This window comes from Elephas maximus, chromosome 7 (assembly GCF_024166365.1).
Source record: "Elephas maximus indicus isolate mEleMax1 chromosome 7, mEleMax1 primary haplotype, whole genome shotgun sequence".
Taxonomy (NCBI): domain Eukaryota; kingdom Metazoa; phylum Chordata; class Mammalia; order Proboscidea; family Elephantidae; genus Elephas; species Elephas maximus.
The window spans coordinates 111,847,074-111,863,461 of NC_064825.1; the positions used below are offsets into that span (position 1 = coordinate 111,847,074).

At 37.8% G+C, this 16,388-nt stretch overlaps 1 protein-coding gene across 1 annotated transcript; it reads right to left on the minus strand.

The window, feature by feature from the left end:
* Positions 1 to 331: 331 nt before the first annotated feature.
* Positions 332 to 1,258, minus strand: LOC126078870 (olfactory receptor 4P4-like). Its single transcript, XM_049889676.1, has one exon. The coding sequence runs from the start codon at positions 1,256 to 1,258 to the stop codon at positions 332 to 334; it is 927 nt and encodes a 308-aa protein (XP_049745633.1).
* Positions 1,259 to 16,388: the final 15,130 nt, after the last annotated feature.

Consider the following 16,388-nt stretch of genomic DNA (forward strand, 5'->3'; position numbering starts at 1 on the left):
ATCTGTTTCCTAAAGCATAACTTCCAAATCATGTAGTCTTTATAATCTGTCCTGATAGAAGTATAATAATGTCACTCTCTCTGGAAACATGAAGAACAGAATAGTTTCCAGAATGTCTGAGCCGAAATGGCTCTGGAGATCCTCTGATCCACTTCTTTTGAAGAGAATCAGAGAAGTGAAGTCCAGAAAGAGAGTGGCAAACCGGTCTTCTGTCTTCGAGGCTTGTGACTTTAGATGACAGCATACCACCTCTCTGTACCTGCTGCATTGGTCAACATTAATGATGCTGTGGCAAGAATAAGATCAGGCAAAGAGCTCACTACCAAGGGCATCATTTCCCTTCAAACAGCTTGCTTCGGCACCACACTTTCTTCGTGGCATTCTTCATGTCTGTGTTTCTCAGTGTATAGATGAGGGGGTTGAACATGGGAGCAATCATAGTGTAAAATAGGGCAAACACCTTGTCATCACTGACAGAATCAGCTGTGGGGACATAGGTGAAGATGAGGGGCAAGAAGAACATGAACACCACAGTGATGTGCGAGCCACAGGTGGAGAGGGCTTTGCGGCGACCCTCAGAGGAGCGGGTCCTCAGGGTTAACAGGATGATGATGTAAGAAATAACCAAGGCAACAAAGGTCAAAATGGACAACACCCCTGTGGTGGCGATGATCACAATGACCAGCAAACTAGTGTCTGTGCAGGCCAGCTTCAGCAGTGGGAATACATCACAGAAATAGTGGTCTATCTGATTGGGACCACAGAAAGGAAGTTTGATAATAATCAGTACTTGCAGGATGGAATGGATAAATGCTCCCATAATAGAGGCCATCACCAGGACATAGCACACCTGTCTGCTCATGATGACCACGTAGTGAAGGGGTCTGCAGATGGCTGCATAGCGATCATAGGCCATGGCTACCAAAATGAAGATCTCAGTGGCGCCAAAGAAGTGGGCATAAAACATCTGGGCCAAGCAGCTGTTATAGGAGATGGTCTTCTGCTGGACCAGCAAGTCAGTGATCAGCTTTGGGGCTACCGTGGAGGTAAAGCAGACATCCATGAAGGACAGGTAGCTGAGGAAAAAGTACATGGGCTGCTCACTGAGGTGGCTGCCCTTGATGGTAAGGAAAATGAGCAGGTTTCCTGAGAGAATGGCAATGTAGCAAAGTGAGAACAGTACAAAGCAGGCAGCCTTTGTGCCCTCATCACTAAAAAGTCCCAGGAGGATAAATTCTGTGATGTTTTCATGGCCCATGGCTTCTGTGAGGTTGATAGTTTAGAGGTATAGGTTAATACACTAGAATTTTTTGTAATTATTGATTCATTTTCAAAGTCATTCATTATATATATGTTTGTTTTCCTTTTATTTAATTGCAGTTCACTCACTCTGTGTAAGGGGCACAACAATGAATAAAATAAATATTATCTCTATGCACATGTAGAGTGTAATTCATTAGAACAGACAAATAGTAACAGTAATGGCAAAAAGTTAACCAGTTGCAATTGTGATAAATTCTAAAGTTGAACACTTACCATGAACAACAGGGTAAACACTTAAAAGATGAAACATTCATTTTCAGGTAAATTTTGAGATGAAATTTCAGTATTAAACGTTAATAATGACTTACTAATGGCATGTATAAAACAGCATTCCATCTGTTCTTGAAAGGCAGGGAGGGCACTATATATCCTCAGCCCTTTGCTGGGTCTAGCACTGATGTAAATCCTGAAAGTTGAGTTATGCCATTAGACTTCAATCAGCTCATTATTTTAAATATTCAATCTCTGGGTCACAATTCCAGAAACCACCTTCAGAACATTTCCTCAAATATTGGGGGGAAAAAAAAAAAGAGGGAAAGAAAAGGAAGAGCAATAAGTAGATCTTTGGGGAAAGGGTCTTCTCCATTGCATGGGCATCCAGGGCAGTTAAGGCTTCTTAGAATTTACCTTATTTCTCAGTTCACTTTTTAGTCTAAGCCATGGGTTTTCATCATGTTTGCCCTTTCGTCCTCTTATGGCTGCACCCTTTAGGAACAAATTGCATCCAGAGATTCTTCTTTACTTCATCTGTTTCCCTACTTTGTATCTCTTTGAATGGAATCACTTTCTTTCATTACCAGGCTCACTGCACGCTCATGGAGCCAAGTCTTGGAATGCTCTTGTTTAAAAGAAAATATTTCTTTTTTGCACAATATTACACTACTTCCTTTTCATAGTAACCTGATCTAGAAAGTGTCACAAAACTGCTAAACTCAAGGCTCAATGTTATAAAAACTAAACTTACGCATTGATTCAAATTTGTCAGCATGCTTGTAAGGGTTGGGACGGCAATTGGACAATGTCTTTTGAACTGCATGGGTTCCCATAAAACTGTTTCAGAAAAATTCACATGTAACATACACAGAGATATTAAGTATTATTTTAGGGATTCCATAGACTGTTGATTTGAATTACATCCATGGATACCAAGTTAACACCCTGTGGTCTAATTTCTTGCAAAATCACTGGAAGCATCACTGTCATATAAGCAGAAGTCCAACTGCAGTAGCCTGAACAGCAGAGCAATTTACTTTTTAATAAAAAGTCACCTATCCTGACCTTGAAAATAGAATCATATCCTTGAATATAGAATTTTACTAAAAGATATAAAAAAGCTGAAGTAAATAAAGAGATACAGCATGTTTAAGGTTAGAAAAGGTCAATATAGTAAAGATCTAGTTCTTCTCAAATTAATCAATACATTCAATAATTTAAAATAAAAAGTCCAGCATAATTTCTTATGGAATGTGAAAAGCTGATTCCAAAATTCAGAAATAGCAAATATTCAGAGTAGTTGGGCTAACTTGTTAAAAAGAACAAAAAAGATAGACATACCTTTCCAAACACTGAAGTATATTATGTAGCTATGGCAAGCAAAGCTGTGTTGGAATAGACAAATAGATTGGTGGACTGGAAGAAAGTCAATACACACAAGCATAAATATATTAAAATTTATTCTATATTTAAGTTGGCATTTCATATCAATGTCACATAATGGACTTTTTGGTAACAGATGTTAGGAATTTAAATCTCCATCTGAAAAAAACAAAACAAAAAAACCTCATTATTCAAAAAATATACATATATCCCAGATGGTTGAAAGATACAAATATATCAAACCAGACTAGAAAATAATACTGGAAGCATAACTATTGTTATTTTAGGGCAGCAAATTCATAAAGAAAAATTATAATACATTAAAACTTCTGTATGAAAAAACTCCTTATGAAAAGTTTTAAAAAGTGGCAGAATCAATAATATTAATAATCAGTAAAGATTAGTAACCAGATTTTAAGGAGCCCTGGTGGCACAATAGGAACCCTGGTGGAGCAGTGGGTAAGAGTCTGGCTTCTAACTAAAAGGTCAACAGGTCCAGTACACCAGCCACTCCTTGGAAACTCTGCGGGGCAGTTCTACTTTACCCTGTATGGTCACTATAGTCAGAATCGACTTGACAGTAATGGGTTTCGTTTTGGGGGCATAATTTTTAAGCGCTTGTCTGCTAATGGAAAGGTAGGCAATTCAGACCCACCCAGTGGCTCTGCAGGAGAAAAGACCTGGTTATCTACTCCTGTAAAGATTTCAGCCCGAGAAACTTTATCAGGCAATTTTACTCTGTCACATAGGGTCACTGAGTTAGAATCAACATGACAGCATACAACAACAACATAAACAACCACCCAGTTTTATAAAAAAGCAAATCATTTGAATAGGCAGTACACAGAAAGAACATTATAAGTGGCCAATGAACATACATAAAAGTACTCAACCTGATTGGAATCAAGGAAATACAAATTAAATAATAATACTCATAAGTTTTGTAAAAACCAGAGCATATCAAATTTTGATGATGATTTAAGGAATCGCAATGTGATCTAGTGAAATGGCCCCAGGAAGCATTCAAAAGGATATAAATTACAACCTTGATAAAAATTGGGATAAGTGGAAATGATCTAAATACTTAACAGTAATAGAATATAGATAACGTGGAATATGTCCTTGCTATTGAAAGTTGGAGCCCTTGGAGCAGTGGTTAAGAGTTTGTCTGCTACAGGGATTGGACTGGACTATAAGACAGATAATGATAATGGTGAGGAGTGAGCTTCTTGGCTCAAGTAGACACATGAGACTATGTGGGCAACTCCTGTCTGGAGATGAGATGAGAAGGAAGAGGAGGACAGGAGCTGGTTGAATGGACATGGGGAATAAAGGGTGGAGAGGAGGAATATGCTGTCTCATTACGGGGAGAGCAGCTAGGAGTACATAACAAGGTGTGAATAACTTTTTGTATAAGAGACTGACTTGATTTGTAAACTTTCACTTAAAGCACAATAAATAAATTAATTAAAATCAAAAAAGAGTTTGCTAGATAAATGATCCACAGTCTGAATCTACCAGCCTCTCCTTGGAATCCCTATGGGGGTGGTTCTACTTTGTCCTATAGGGTCTCTATGAGTCAGAACCAACTACATGGCACATCTAAATTGGATAAATTACTGAGATATATTGTTGAGCATAAAAATTAATAAATTGCACAAGAATGATTATAGTGTGATAACTTGCATGCTAAAAAAAAAAAGAAAAGCTATATAGAAAACTATATAGTTTCTAAGAGTCCCTGTGTGCTTATAAATGCATTGGAAAAGATATGGAAGGATATCTTTGCCTCTGGGGAAGAAAAGGAGTGATGGCCAAAGGGGATTGTAGTTTTATACATCTTTTGATTTCTCTAATAGAAGATTATATTACAATATCGTTGTTGTTTTCAGGTGCCATCCAGTAGGTTCCAACTCCTAGCCTTCCTATGTACAACAGAACAAAACACTGCCTAGTCCTGCACCATCCTCACAATCATTGCTATATTTGAGCCTATTGTGTGAATCCATCTTGTTAAGGGTCTTCCTTTTTTTTTTTTTTTTTGCTGACCCTCCAGGGACTGATCCCTCCTGTGCAAAGTGTGTTAGTCTCTCCATTTGTTCATTCACTGATACTCAGTGAATGAGATTTTCAGTGGCCAATTTTTTTGGAAGTAGATTTCCAGGTCCTTCTCCCTAGTTTGTCTTAGCCTAGAAGCTCCTCTGAAATTTGTACCACCCTGCTGGTATTTGAAATACCATTGGCATAACTTCTGGAGGAAGACTTTCTATGAGATGGATTGACACAGTGGCTGCAATGATGGGCTCCAGCAGAGCAGTGATTGTGAGGATGCCACACGATCAGGTGGTGTCTTCTTTTGTTGTACAGAGGGTTGCTATGAGTGAGAACCGACTCGATGGCACCTAACAACAAGTTTCCAGCATCACAGCAACACACAAGCCACCACAGTATGACAGTTAACAAAAAACTAATTTAAGTTTCATTAATTTTAATATGGTTTAAGGAGAATGCATTACATAATGAATGCAATTACATAGCTTGTTCTTCCTTAGTTACCACATTGTTTCCTCAATTACTTTAGTAAATGTATGCATAGATGCTATTCCCTAAACATTATGTTCCATGAATTGCCATTAGTAGAATTCCAGGTGCATGTGAAATGTAAATATAACTGGCTGGATACATTTCTGTCCCCCATTTACAGGCAATGGGGGATATTTGAAATAAGGAAACCAGGAAAAATATACATATTTAAGTACATATATATATATATATAAATGTGTGTGTGCATATATACATACATATGCATGTATATATACACATGTATCTACATTTATATCAACAGCTACGTCTCTTTTTATACCTGTATCTGGATTTGATTTTAGTATCAGCATTAACAGCCTTGGAAACCCTATAGGGCAGTTCTACTCAGACCTGTAGGGTTGCTATGAGTCAGAATTGACTCGATGGCAGTGGATTTGGTTTTTTGGTATCAGCATTAATAAGCATATCTCTAGTTACACTTTTATAATCCTGATAGGATATGAATAAATTTCCAAGTGATATCTTAAATTTAACAGTTTTTATCAATGAGGATCTAAATTTATCAATGAGGATTCAAATTTACAATGCGTTCTTTCTCTGACTCCTTGTTTAGCTGAACACTGGCTCATTACAGTTTTAATGGAAGGAAGCAGTAAATGTGTAAGAGATTGGAGAGAATGCTGAAGATCAGGATATGCTACAGAAAACTTAACAACTTCTAATATCTAAGTATTGAATACAAACAGCAGCATTTTTAAGGTTTCTGAGTGTCTGAAATTGTCATTTCTGTAGCAACAAGTCCATGAAGAAAATCTGCATTAGACAACATCCTGAAAGGGATATTCAGGACATTAAGACTCACTCTGCCCTACCATGCCCTCTAAAAAAAGAAAGAGAGAAGAAAAAAAAAACCCTCATGGCCCCTGATTTTCAGGGACGTCTTGGTTTACTTAGCCTCATAGAAATGTTTTCTAAAGGAAGTAAGACTAATCTTCAACACCGGAAATATAATTGGCAACTGTATCCACAAGGAAGCCAGGCTTTCATAGTAGGTAAGAGCACTTGAGGCAGACAAAAGGAGTTTCCAAGAATGGTCCACCACTTAGTATAGAAAAATCTTAGGCAAGTTACATAACTCTCTGAAACTTGGTTTTCTTACTTGTAAAACATTGGTAATAATAGCACGTACCACGTAGGTAGGTAGGTAAATAGGTAGGTACTACTGTGATCAGTCTATGGGCATCTATTTCCTCATTAGTAAATGAGAAAGTATAGTCTTCACGTATTCTTCCAGCCACAAAAAAACTAATCTTCTTTAATCAAGTGATTTACTAAATCATTAACTAATTAATTTATGAAAATTATCAATTAATATTTACTATGTTTATTCTTATTGCTTGTATTATTCAATCATTTGATTATGTTTTCAAATATTTATAGTGTTTTAGCATTGCTTTTCTATCTGAGGTAGGTAAAAAACATTCCACAATTTCTCTTAACCTCTTCTCCCAGCATCAAACAGCCCCAAGTTAGGAGCCAGGATTTCAAGACAGCGTTCCCATGACAATTTTTCATTAGAACAGTTCTCTTTAATTTGACTTGTAAACTAATAAAAATGCCCAACTGTGACCAGAATTACAAGAATCCAAAGATTATAAAAGAATGACTTACAACCAGATGTATTTTCCAAGTATTCATGGAAAAATATTTTTTTAAGAATTGATTGTATGGATATTCAAAGAAATATCTTTGAATGGATTCAGGCAAGCCACAAAAGCAAGAAAAGGAGAAGAAAAAAAGAAGAGGAGAGGCAGAGAGAAGAAAAGGAAAGGGAAGGGACGAGAAAGAACTCACATATTTGAGATCCATTAATTTCAGTCAATATTTGAAATCATGTTCTTGACTTTTAGAACTCATGAAATCATATGGGGAAAATATCCATTCTAACTCAAAATAATAAATACATCTCTTTGAAAAGAAATAGCAGTGAAAAAAATCTCCGTGCTTGGTATCTAGCTTTCAAATTGTATGCAAAATAAATATATCAAAAAACTAACTTTATGTTTAGTCACAATAAGAACAGAAGTATGTTACAAAACTGCAAAGAAATGTCAGATGCAGATAAGCCTTTTGCTTGTGCTTTCTTCGCTCCAATACAGTAGTGAGCACAAAGTCCACATATCTTAGTGCACATGGTCTGGCAGTTCCTGAAGAAGCTGTGCTGAGAGCATCAGGAGGAGCATTTAAGGGCACCTGCGGGAGCTGTGTGTAGTCCCACCAGCATTCCCTGTGGTAATTCTTGGACCAAACCAAAAACCCACTGCCATTGAGTCAATTCTGACTCATAGCAACCCTATAGGACAGAGTAGAACTGCCCCATAGAGTTTCCAAGGAGTGCCTGGCAAATTCTTGGACAAGGCTGGTAAAAATAAACTCTGCTTGTTTTTGTAGTTGTTTACCTTGATAATTGCTTGGCTTTTCAAATATACTTTTTATTTTTCATTCTTTTAAACTGCTTCAAATGTGTGATATTAAATATTTAATATAGGTTTTACGGTCAGTGACCAAAAAGTTAAAAAAAAAAAAAAACCTTATTTCTTTCTGTGAAGGGAATACACCCTAATGTATTTATTAAATTTATTAAAAGTCATTCTCTACTTCCTTTACCAAGACCATGACTTATTTATATTGAAGTCATTCTGCTTTTTTAAGAGGACTCAGGTCAAAGTTAAATGGACTTGTTATTTTCATTTTTATTTTTTATAATAGACACCCTAGTGGGTGTGAGGGTGGGCATTTTTGATTGAGAATTCTCACCTTCCATGCTGGAGATACAGGTTTGATTCCTGGTCAATGCCCCTCACGTACAGCCACCACCCATTTCTCAGTGAAGGCTTGTGTGTTGCCCTAATGCTGAACAGGTTTCAGCAGAGCTTTCAGAATAATATGAACTAGGAAGAAAGGTGATCTACTACTAAAATGCAGCCAATGAAACCTTATGGATCACAATGATTCAATCTGTAATTAATTGTGGGGAGGGTGCAGAACCATGCAGATTGCCATCCATTGTGTATGGAGACTGACTAGATAGAGTCTAAAAACAACCAACTGAAGGATATTGGTCACAGCACAATAGCATTTGTTTTAGAAGAAATTATGTAAGTTTAAGGTGGAAGGAATTTTTCAAAATAATATTCCCAAAACCTAGGGCTAAGATAATTTAAAAAAAAAAATCTGAATCTGGAAGATTCCATTTCTGTGTATCATCTTAGTAGAAAATCATTGCAAAGATTTTGGGTAATGAATATTGAAAACTCAGAACAAATTGAGTTTAGAAAACAAGATATGTAAAATATTTGATTAGCTGGTATTCTCCGATTTTTTCAGGGTACGTGGCTGTTAACGGTCCATGATAAACAAGCATTTTGCGTTGTCATAATTTGGATGCCACTAACCTTTTCATTCTCCCTTCTAATCACAGTGGTGTGTACCAGGGATGGACATTGACTTAGGGCAGATACTCCCTAGAAAGGCCAATGACCTAAATTTAGTCTACTCTACTAAGCTTTCAGAGCAAGTTCATTCAAATTTTCTCTCTGGAATTCTGACTGGGTAACCTGAAAGGCTGGAAGAAGGAGGGAGAAGCTTGTAGAATGCACTCAGGGAGAACCTGTGTCTTGAAAACCGAACCCACACGTAAGCAGGTATTTTGAGAAAACAGAGACCATAAAGAAAGTAGAGAGTAAAAAAGTAAGGTAAGAGAAAAAAGGCGAATCATGTGCAAGCTCAGAAAATGCAAGAGATGACACACTAGTACTCTCAGCATCCTGAGGTACTGATATTTCTAGTTTCTCCCTAAGTCCATGAAGCCTTTTATGATTAATACACTTTTACAAAGATAAAATGATCGGTGCTGTCTTCTTAATCATAAAATGAGCCTGACTGAAACCCAGTACCTGATTTGTTATCTCCAAAATACCAATTGTGATTTTATTATGGCATGCAAGAAGAAAAACAACTAAATGTTCTGCTATGGATTTAATTGTGCCCCCAAAAATGTGTGTCAGCTTGGTTAGTCCATGATTCCCAGTGTTGTATGATTTTCCACCATTTTGTCATCTGATGTGATTTTCTTATGTATTGTAAATTCTACCTCTATGATGTTAATGAGGTAGGATCAGCAGCAGTTATCTTGATTAAGCAGGACTCAATGTATAAGATTAGGTTGGGTTTTAAGTCAATCTCTTTTGACATATAAAAGAGAGAAGCAAGCAGAGAGATGGGGTGACTTCATACTACCAGGAAGCAAAAGCCAGGAGAATAGTACGTACTTTGGACCCAGGTCCCTGCACTGAGAAACTCCTCCACTGGGCAAGATTGATGACAAGAACCTTCCCCCAGAGCCGACAGAGAGAAAAAGCCTTTCCCAAGCACTGGCATCCCGAATTTGGACTTCTGGCTTACTAGACTGCAATAGAATAAACTTCTGTTTGTTGAAGTTATCCACTTGTGGTATTTCTGTTATACCAGCACTAGATAATTAAGACATGCTCACACCGTTCTTTCGTGATCTGGAACAAATAGGAGATGAGCATTTACTAGAAAAGTTTTAGAGAATTATACAATATGTTGTAAGCATAAATACAATGTTAGGTTGCTTGGGATGAAGGGTGAGGTGAGAATTTTGCAAATTTAACAACAACAAAAAAATAAACCAAACCTGCTGCCATCCAGTTGATTCTGACTCATAATGACCACAATGGACAGAACAGAAATACCACTTAAGGTTTCCTGGACTCTAAACTGAAGCTATCATATCTTTCTCCCACTGAGAGGCAGGTGGGTTCAAACCACTGGCCTTTCAGTTAGCATCCAAGGGCATAACTACTGAACCACCAGGGCTAGATGACCACTAACAATAGGAATACAAAGCCTTGATTATTCAATTTTAGGACCAGAGCTGAATTGTTAAGGAAAATAGAGGAGTTACTGCCCACAATTCCCCCCAAGTCTGATAATTTGTCATACTGTGGGGGCTTGTTTGTTGCTGTGATACTAAAAGCTGTGCCAGTGGTATTCAAATACCAGCAGGGACACCCATGGAGGAAAGGTTTCAACTGAGCTTCCAGACTAAGACAGACTAGGAAGAAGGACCTGGCAGTCTACTTCTGAAAAGAACTAGCCAGTGAAAATTTTATGAATATCGGCAGAACATTGACATAGTGCCTGAAGATGAGCCCTTCAGGTTGGAAGTCACTCAAAATGCTCTTGGGAGAGAGATGCCACCTCAAAGAAGAGTCAACCTCAATGACATGGGTGGAGTCAAGCTTTCAGGACCTTCATTTGCTGAGGTGGCACAATTCAAAATGAGAAGAGACTACTAAAAACATCCATTAATAATTGGAACTTAGAATGTATGAAGTATGAATCTAGAAATATTGGAAATCACCAAAAATGAAATGTAAGGCATAAAGATCGATATCCTAGGCATTAGTGAGCTGAAATGGACTGGTGTCAGTAATTTTGAATCAGACAATCATATGGTCTACTATGCTGTATGAAAACTTGAAGAGGAATGACGTTACGTTCATCATCAAAAAGAACGTTTGAAGATCTATCCTGAAGTACAACACTGTCAGTGATATGATAATACCCATACGGCTACAAGGAAGACAAGTTAATAAGACAAATTTACACACCAAATGCTAAGGCCAAAGATAAAGAAATTGGAGGTTTTTACCAACTTCTGCATTCTGAAATTGATCGAATATGCAATCAGGATGTGCTGATAATTACGAGGGATTGGAATGCAAAAGATGGAAACGAAGAAGGATAGGTAACTGGAAAATATGGCCCTGGTGATAGAAAGGATGCTGGATATTGGATGATTGAATTTTTCAAGACCAACGACTTCTTCATTGCAAATACCTTTTTTCACCGACATAAATAGCAACTATACACATGGACCTCACCAGATGGAATACACAAGAATCAATTTGACTGCGTATGTGACAAGACAATAGAATAGCTCAACGTCATCAGTCAGAACAAGGCCAGAGGCTGACTGTGGATCTGACCATCAATAACTCCTATGCAAGTCCAAGTTGAAAATGAAGAAAACTAAAACAAGTTGACAAGAGCCAAAGTACAACCTTGAGTATATCCCACCTGGATTTAGAGACCATCTCAAGAATAGATTTGGTGCCTTGCACACTTATGACCATGACCAAAGAGCAGATGAGTTGTAGAATGACGTCAAGGACATCGTGCATGAAGAAAGCAAGAGATAATTAAAAAGACAGGAGAGAAAGAAAATATCTAAATGGACATCAGAAACTTTCTCTTGAACATCAAGTAACAAAATCAAAAGAAAAACTTATGAAGTAAAAGAGCTGAATAGAAGATTTCAAAGGGCAGCTCAAAAAGACAAAGTATTATGATGATAGGTGCAAAGACCTGGAGATAGAAAACCAAAAGGGGAGAACACACTCAGCATTTTTCAAGCTGTAAGAACTGAAGAAAAAATTCAGTTTTTTGAGTTGTGATACTGAGGGATTCTACATGGAAAATATTAAACGAAGTAGGAAGCATCAACAGAAGATGAAAGGAATACAGAGTCCCTATGCCAAAAAGAATTGGTCTACATTCAAACATTTCAGGAGTAACATATGATCAGGAACCTATGGTACTGAAGGAAGAAGTCAAAGCAGCATTGGAGGCGTTGGAGAAAAACAAGGCTCCAGGAATTTATGGAATACCAATTGAGGTGTTTCAACAAACAGATGCAGCCTGGAAAGTGCTCCCTTGTCTATGCCAAGAACTGGGAAGACAGCTACCTGATCAGCCAACTGGAAGATGTCTATATGCCTATTCCCAAGAAAGGTGATCCAACCAAATGTGGAAATTATCAAACAATATCATTAATATCACATGCAAGCAAAATTTTGCTAGCGGTCATTCCAAAATGGCTGCAGCAGTGTATCGACAGAAACTTCTACAAATTCAAGCTGGATTTAGAAGAGGACATGGAACCAGGGATATCATTGCTGATGTCAAAAGGATCCTGGTTGAAACCAGAGAATACCAGAAAGATGTTTACATGTGTTTCATTGACTATGCTAAGGCATTGGACTTTGTGGACCATAACAAATTATAGATTACATTGCAGAGAGTAGGAATTCCAGAACACTTAGTTGTGCTCATGAGGAACGTGTACATAGATCAAGAGGCAGTTGTTCGAACACAAAAAGGGGATAAAGTCAGGAAAGGTGTGTGTCAGGGTTGTATCTTTTCATCACTCCTATTCAATCTGTATGCTAAGCAAACAATCCAAGAAACAGGACCATATGAAGAAGAACAGGGCATCAGGATTGGTGGAAGACTCATTAACAACCTGCCTAATGCAGAGGACACAACCTTGCTTGCTGAAAATGAAGAGGACTTGAGGCACTTACTGGTGAAGATCAAAGACCACAGCCTTCAGTATGGATTACACCTCAACATAAAGAAAATAAAACTCCTCACAACTGGGTCAGTAAGCAACATCATGATGAATGGAGAAAAGATTGATGTTGCCAAGGATTTCTTTTTACTTGGATCCACAATCAACACCCGTGGAAGCAGCAGTCAAGAAACCAAAAGATGTATTACATTGGGCAACTCTGCTTCAAAAGACCTCTTTAAAGTGTTGAAAAACAAAGATGTCACCTTGGAGATTAAGGTGTACCTCACCCAAGCCATAGTGTTTTCAGTTGCCTTATATGCATGTGAAAGCTGGACAGTGGATAAGGACGACCAAAGAATTGATGCCTTTGATTTGTGGTGTTGGTGAAGAATGTGGAATATACCATGGACTGCCAAAAAACAAACCAACTTGCCTTGGAAGAAGTACAATCAGAATGGTCCTTATTAGCAAGGACGGTGAGACTACATCTCACATACTTTGGACATGTTATCAAAAGGGATCAGTCAGTGGAGGACATTATTCTTGGTAAAGTAGAGGGGCAGTGAAAAATAGGAAGACCCTCGATGATATGGATTTACACAATGATTGCAACAATGGGAATAAGCCTAGCAACAATTGTGAGGATGGAGCAGGACCAGGCAGTGTTTTGTTCTGTTTGCATAGGGTCACTGTAAGTGGAAATCGATTCGACGGCACCTAACAAGAAAAACACTACCCACAATATACACAATAGAAATCCTTCTTTGCTTTAAATTCAAAGACAGATTTCCATTGACCTCTCATGCAGTTCACTAATCCTGTCACCCTGCCTTGAAGCAGAAACTCTCAAATTATATTTAAAAGTGAGGAAATGAGAAAGCTCTTTGGAGTCTCTAAAGGTGTGGGCAGAGTTTTTATGTTTTGAAAGATAACCCACAGGTAATCAGGCAATATGATAATGGTCATACATTTTCTCCTGGGGAAAAAAAAGAAAAAAAAAGCTTTCTCCCTGCTACCTGGGATATGCACATGGTAGTGAAGGATTAGTGAGATAGCGTGTGCCTGGCTGCTGGAATTCTGGGAGCAGCAAGAGGAATGGACCCCACAGTTCACAATGTAGACTTCAATTAATCCTTATTTGTGCAGCTGCACAATTCCTCATTTTCCTCCAGTTATGTCAGAAATCTTCTAGCTCAACTCCTATCTACCTATCTATTGATATACATGTTAAAAAAAAAAAATTGTCCTACAGTTGATTCTGATTCATGGTGACCCCATGTGTTTCAAAGCAGAACAGTGCTCCATAGGGTTTTCAATGGCTTTGATCTTTTGGCAGTAGATTGCCAGGCTTTTCTTCCAAGGCTCCTCCAGATGCACTCAAGGATCCAATCTTTTGGTTAATAGCCAAGCATTTAACCATTTGCACCACCCATAAACTCTACTTATGGCTATAAGCATATGACTATTTCTCAGTGGAAGAAATCATAAGAAACTATTAATAGTGATTATCTGTTTACAAAAGGATGGGAAAAATAGATTTTTTTTTGTTTTGTACATTTTTTTAAATTTGTGGATTTTCAAAACTTATGTATGAATTTCTCCATGTTTTCATGCGAATAATATCATATAGATGGTGAAATTATATGCTAAATTTTCTTCTTTTTGTATGTTTTTATTACAGAAAAGAAAAGCAGAAATTTATATTTAAAAAAAGAACAGCATTTCCTGTTAAACATGGTGAACTATCCATAAAAGTGCATTTCCTCCCTCTTCTAAATTTTCATTAAAATAAAAGTAAAATTGAAAATTACATGTTAATTTACAACAACAAAAATAGGAAATGCCAGGTGCTTAAAGACTTTCAGACATTTTTCAAAATGTAATTTTAGGTACCTGCCTTAACAGAATGGAGAAAGTTACAACTATTTGAGGATGGATAGAGGAAAAAGCAAGCTAGCTCACCTGGAAAGCTCCTGATATGGTACAAGCTTGAAGCAGCAGTTTCCACAGAATAAAGTGGTGAAACATGCACTCGTGATTGGAGAATTATTTTATTTTCCCACTCTATATTCCATATAATCAGGAAACACCCTTCTACCCATGGGGCTCAGGTTTCAGCAGAGCTTCTAGACTAAGACTAGGAAGAAAGGTGAGTATATCTGAAAATCAGCCAATGAAAACCTTATGGATCACACAGAGTACTGTCTGATTTGCACAATTTGGACATTAGGATGGCTCAATAGCCAGAAGAGAATATCATGTTTGGTGAAGCAAAAGGAAAGCAAGGATGAGGAAGACCCTCAGTGAGATGGATTGGCCCAGTAGCCACAACAATGGACTCGAGCATGCCGGTGACTGTGAGGATGCTGCAGGACCAGGGAGTATTTTGTTCTGCTGCACATAAAGTCTGTATGAGTGGAGTAAGTTCAGCAGCAGCTATCAGTCTATCTCTACTCCCTACTATCAGGTTGGCTGCTTATGGGTGACGGGGTACATGGTCATCTGAGATGATGAGAACAATCTCATACTTTTGTTGTTCATGAATAAGTATTATGTCCTAGGCAATGTTTGTGGGATATCATGTCAGTGTATGACTTAGTCTGTGAACCCTCAATCATTGTGTAGTTGAAGACACTGTGAAGACAGAAGGCACAATCTATACCTGAAGTATTTATCGTTTCAATCTATATATAAAGAATTTATCATTTCCAGTAAGTTTGTATCATTAAGGTCACAGGCCAAATTACAGTTGCTAATTATCTAACTTTAAAACAGGAAGATTATCCTGCATTATCCAGATGAGATCAGTGTAATCATAAGCATCCTTGAAGGTGGAAGAGAGAGGCAGAAGAGAAAGAGGGAGATGTGGGCATGGAAGATTTGTCAAAGATATGCAATGTGGCTGACTTTGAAGATTCATGAAGGGGATCATGAGCCAGGACACGTGGGTGACCTCTAGAATCTGGAAAAGCCTAGAGCCTCTAAAAGAAACACAACCATACTGACACCTTGATTTTAGCCCAGTGAGGACTATATCAGACTTCCAACCCAGAGAACTTAAGATAATAAATTTAGGGTGTTTTAAGCCATTATATTTGTGGTAATTTGTTATAGCAGCACTAGAAACCTAACACAACACCTTAAAGCATACACTTTAAAGAGCTAGCTCTGGATGCCCTTGCCAGAACATCACATTGCAAATCAACAGTGAGTGCCCTCATGTCAAAATTTTTTCAGTCTCCAGGCTTATGTTCTGACCTCCTATGCTAACACCTTCAAGATTAACTCCCATAGTGAAGTGTTTCCCCATTTCTCACTGTACATATTAGCTAGGTACTGCAATTCCTTCATGTAAATCATTTCTAAAAGAGTGAGAATTGTGCTTTCCTGCCTTGGCTTACCTGAGAATTATCGCTGGTTAGTTGTTTGGAAGTCATAAGGGATATAGGACAAAGCTCTGGAAGAGAACAAATATCATCAC

Excerpts from the sequence above, each read along its gene's own strand:
- LOC126078870 (XM_049889676.1), bottom strand. The coding sequence starts at position 1,258 with ATGGGCCATGAAAACATCACAGAATTTATCCTCCTGGGACTTTTTAGT.